The sequence below is a fragment of the Engraulis encrasicolus genome, chromosome 22 (assembly GCF_034702125.1).
Source record: "Engraulis encrasicolus isolate BLACKSEA-1 chromosome 22, IST_EnEncr_1.0, whole genome shotgun sequence".
NCBI lineage: Eukaryota > Metazoa > Chordata > Actinopteri > Clupeiformes > Engraulidae > Engraulis > Engraulis encrasicolus.
In genome coordinates this window covers 9,808,240-9,813,593 of record NC_085878.1, presented here as the reverse complement: position 1 = coordinate 9,813,593, position 5,354 = coordinate 9,808,240, and the positions used below count along the sequence as shown (strand labels likewise).

Below are 5,354 nucleotides of genomic sequence, written 5' to 3'. Positions count from 1 at the left end.
ATAATTGAAAAGAAAGCAATGAAAATGTTCAAAGAGAATCCTTGGACCTGGCATGAGGATGGGTTTTGTACTTTTGCTTTGTATCTGGTTACCATGGAGAAAAGAATATTGTATAGCAACATAGAATTTTTTAATTGTATTCTTTTCAATTGCTTAGTTTTTCTGTACTGTCCCCTGAACAGAAAAAGAAAATAAATAATAAAAGAATATAACAAAATAATATTGTGAAGGCCAGATATTGTTTTCAACACGTTGCTTATATTTACCGTCAAAAAAAATCCAAAAAGTAGTTCTCGGTGCACATTGTATAGCAAAGTCGTAACAAAGAGAAAGAATGTGAAACTTTATTATTGTTATCAACGTTCCCTTCACAAAGCCAGTGCAGACCTATAGTCCATATCTCTCAGTGAAATATGTGGCTTAATGCAACTACCTTGAACCTTTGTGTGAGTTTTGAACTTCGGAAATGTTTGTCTGTCTGTCGTCCTTTTGTGCACCGATGTACAGTGAAGCCGTGTCCCCCATTCTCTGAATCGTGACTCATAACAAAGAATCTCCCATCAATGACAAGGTGACACAAAACCATCATTCTCTGTCTTTCAAACAGACAGAGACACACAGACAGAGACGCACACAAGTATACGCACTCACACGCACAGGTACTTGCAGATGCACGCCCACACACGCACATCCGCGCGCGCGCACACACACACACACACACACACACACACACACACACACACACACACACACACACACACACACACACACACACACACACACACACACACACACACACACACACGTCAGCTGCAAAAATGAAAAGTTTATTTCATGTCTGCCAAACTGCCAAAACATATCAGCTCATTTCTGTTGACTGTGAAGGGTATCATGCCCAAATAATCATTGCCCGTCAAAGAGCTGTCCTTTAAGCGAAAGAACGCATTTCTATGAATGACAAGATCATCCAGGCAAGTAACTTGTTAATGTATTTTAATATTTACATTTTGTTTTATTTAAAAAAATGTCTGCCCCGTCCAAAGTTGTTTTTTATTTCCTCTTATTTTTTTTTCAGAAAATATTGTTAAAGGTTATATCTTCAAGATGTTGTAGGCAAAAATAAAAATCCTTTTGGCAAGCTAAGAGGAAACTGGCAGTGCTAGATACAAAAAAATAATATTTCAAGTGATTTGGTGTAAGAATATCATCTGAGTTGATACAAAATACAATCAACATTTGACACAATTATTATTTACCGTACCGCATTATTCATTTCATTTCTTCCAGCCTCTTAGATGCATAATACTTGTACATTAGTTTCACCCTTCCTTGCATTGTCCATCTGATACTCAGAACTCACACTGCAACACACAGTACACTCCTTTTCTCTTTCAGAGAAATAAAATAGATCAGTTCAATATCAGTTTCTCACTATGATACAGTATAGTGTTAAAAGTGCAATAACATGTATAAAACATTGTTTGTTTCTTTTTAATCCTATCGTACGATTACCATTGTTAGACTTTTTTTTTTTTTTACCAAGTTACGTAATATATGCACAGCAGTCTCCACAGCAATCCTTTTTTCTCTGCATCCTATACAAAATAATAGCTTCATGGTCTATGACAAAGTAATGCATCGTTAAGTAGGTTATGCATTTAGCTGGATGCCTTGCCCATCTCTGTGTGCACTACTGTTCATCTAGTGAGGAGTGAATGAGGATGGTGAAAGCCAAGCTACATCAGCTACTCAGTCATTCGTCCGTCCGTCCGTGCGTCTTCAAAACTCCAGGTGGGGAGCCGTCTTCACAACATCAGTGTCCAAATACAGCTTTGGCTGTAGAGGAAGAAAAAAAAGACAGAATCACCATCACACAATCAAAGAGCTTCAAAAATGGACAAAACATAACATGTTTACAGCCCTTGACACTTTCCCCAGGCCCAGGGAAAAGTCATCTGAAAGTGCCCGCCATCAATTACACACAATGAAATGATGAAAACCCAATTTTGGGCCTCCTCTTTCCCTGAGTCTGGCACAACTCACTCTTTCGTTCCTTCCTGTCAGCTTCCCTGCTTTCTGACACCATCACCCTATATATAAGCAGCTGACCCTACGGTGAGATAAATGTACGTGTGAGAGTGCAGCTCGAGTGTGAAATATAGCCCGTTGAAACTGAAGAAGCACTTACGGCTAAGTCCTCAACAGTATTTAATTTGGAGTGTTGCTCCTCTCCAAGTTGGTCTGAATAAAAAGCATCTGGCTAGAGTAGATGTAGTGAAAACACATGTAGGCTACACCTGACCTATATTTATTTATATTTTTTCCCTCTGTAATGTTGTTCAATAGAAGAGAGACCTGACTAAACACCAGGACCTTTTCAAGCATGACGACATCTAACACCTTAACCTCCGGCGGGAGAGATAGCAACTAATTACACATGACACCTATCTGAACCCTTCTGCTTTTTTATTATTTGAAATTGTGTATAGCATTAACAGTTACAAACTCCTCCTCACTAGCACCTCGCTGCCCTCTTGAGTTGTTAAGCACTTCAGTGGCCTCGTCCCTTCGGACCCACTGGCTTGCTCCTGATCATGATCAGGGCCGTTGACGGCTTTGGCTGGGCCCAGGACAAAGTCGTCTGAAAGGGCCCCCCAGCCCAATGCCAATAATGTAAAGAGGACCAAATTCTGGGCCCCTTCTCTCTCTCTCTGGGCCCGGGACAACTGTCCCCTTTGTCCCCCTCTGCCGGCACCCCTGATCATGATGCCTAGGATGCTAAGAGGAGCTGCAGTGCGGGCCCAGCTGTAATTATCCCCCAGCCAGGTTCCCTATAGAGGGGGAAAGTGGAGCATGCCATGCAGCATCTTCATCTGCCACCGCATCACGCACATGCATGCACACACACGCACACGCGCGCACACACACGGACGTATGCACACACGTATGCACACATGTACATACACATAGAATAGATAGAAAACACACATGCACATTGTACGCACAGGTACGCATGCACGCACACGCACACGCACGTACGCACGCACGCACGCACACACACGTATGCACGCACGCACGCACGCACACAAGCACGTACAGACGCATGCACATACTGTAGTATACATAAACAACACACAATGCTCAGGTAAAAAAATAACTTTAAGTTGCAACACAGGCATAACAGAAACAGCACATTACACAAGAAGGCGTCTGCATAAAGAGAAAGGTCACAATGACGTTTCCGGGTCAAAGTAAGATTAAGTATTGCGCATACAGGTACGTGGTGCAATCCATACTATATGCACAAGGGCCACGGCTTCAATTATTTCAAGTTTTCGGAAAACTCCACCCGGAAGGTCAGTTTGCAAAATGAACATTAAAGTTGTTTCTTTTTCCAAAGAAAAATGTATCTTGACTAATGACTGGAGATCCCAGACTCTGCCATCTTCCAAGAATCCACTTCTGTCACATGAACACCTAGGCCCATTCGTGTGACAATCTTCTCACACCGGAAATAAGTGCTGCCGTGATATCCAGGGCAGGTAAGACGCTGAAGAAGGCTTAGGCCGAAACGTCTGTCTGTCTGCCATGCTAACCCAGTATTAAAACTGCAAGAAATTGATCGGGGAGTGCGGCTTTTTTACTATACATGAACTTTGCTGTTTGCTCGCACCCAAAGACCTTGTAAGAAACTTTTCGGAGTTGAGCGCACTTTCTCTACTAAAAGTGATATCCAGGGCTGCCATCATGGGCGTGGTAAATGAGGACTATTCAAGGGGCCATAGAATTCACACGGGCCCCCAGAGGACTTCTGTATAGGAATGAGGCCCCATGCTCAGGGTGGCGATGCCCCAAGGTAGCATAAAGGCTTTTCCACTTTCATTTATTTAAGCTGTGTTTTTTAATACAATACAATACAATACAATACAATACAATGCAAAACATAGGCAATGCGCAGTACAAATCCCAGTGTTTTCCAGCTACCGACATGTTGACACAGAGGTGTGGAGGGGATAGGGCCCTTACATATGTCTTTTCTAGCTAGCAAGGCAAGCTGCTCCTTCTGTGATCGGGTCACAGATGGCACGGTGTTGGTCGTGGAGGGGGGCACACAAAGGTGAGCATTGCGCACTTGAGCAATTAGACACAATTCACACAAACCGCACAATAAGACCGCTTGTTTACCCCCCACCATCCGACCAGGTGCTGACAAGCGCACACAAACCATTTGCACACAATTCACACGCCGACTATTAAACTCCCACCACACAGATGTACATGCTGAATGCAAAAACAACACACACACACACACACACACACACACACAACACACACACACACACACACACACACACACACACACACACACAAACACACACACACACACACACACACACACACACAACACACACAGACACACACGACTCACACTACAGCAGGTACAGTAGTGCCTTCGTCAGCTCAGCTGGCAAAATCACAATAGCGCAGAGTGTGAACATGCAGCTGGATTGTTGCCAAAACACACATGACAGAAACACACATGTGCGCATAGTGCGTTGCGCTCTGCATTCACAGACAAGGCCATTTCAGGGCCTCCCCGCCGACACATTCACAAAAAAGCGTTAAATGCCATAACGAGCCATTATTAGTTGCTTACTTTTTTTTGTTTTGCTCTGATTTAGACAAAGGTGTAGTGAAATCCATTGCTGAGGGGAGGGGCGGGCGGAGCAGACTGAGGAGGGGTGTCGGGAGACGGGGGGAGAGGAGGAGGAGGAGGAGGAGGAGGAGGAGGAGGCGGGGGAGGAAGAAGAGGGGAGAAGGGCGGTGGGGAGAAGGGCGGAGGGGAGACAGTTGAGGTGGTTGAGGTGCCGTTGTTAGCCTGCAGGGGAACTGGAGGTGAAGAGGGGTGGTATGGCGAAAAAAGAGGAAGAGAAGAGCGGGTGAAGAGCGGGAGGCAGAAGACTATAAGAGAAAGAGGAAAAGAATACTGTTGAGAGAAAATCTATCAAGAACGACCAAGAACAGAGTACTGTAAAGAGAAATAAACTAATAAGATATACCAAGGAGAGAATACACTGTCTAGTCAGCCATTTAACAGTCATATTGTATCGTATCGCATTGTAACAGTCACACACAAACACAAAACAGACACAAAATTCAAAATTCGCCAAGCATTATTCATCACACATTATTACTTTCAAAAATTGTTTTGGCTCTTGTCCCTTTGGTAGAGATAGGACAAAAAGGCATAAAAGAGTAGGAGAACGATAAGGGAAATTATTATGGGTCGGAATCGAACCAGTGGGAAGGGAGGGTGACAAAAAGAGGAAGAGATTAAGAAAAACGGTGAAGAG

At 43.7% G+C, this 5,354-nt stretch overlaps 1 protein-coding gene across 9 annotated transcripts in view; it reads right to left on the bottom strand.

Annotated features, from left to right (window-relative positions):
• Nucleotides 1-1,760: 1,760 nt before the first annotated feature.
• Nucleotides 1,761-5,354, bottom strand: part of plekha7b (pleckstrin homology domain containing, family A member 7b) — a 201,267-nt gene continuing 197,673 nt past the window's right edge. For all 9 annotated transcript variants that reach the window (XM_063188449.1, XM_063188452.1, XM_063188453.1 and 6 more), the window contains one exon: nucleotides 1,761-1,836. In XM_063188449.1, the coding sequence (XP_063044519.1) occupies nucleotides 1,814-1,836 (23 nt within the window). In that variant the 3' untranslated portion in view covers nucleotides 1,761-1,813. The remainder of the gene's footprint in view (nucleotides 1,837-5,354) is intronic.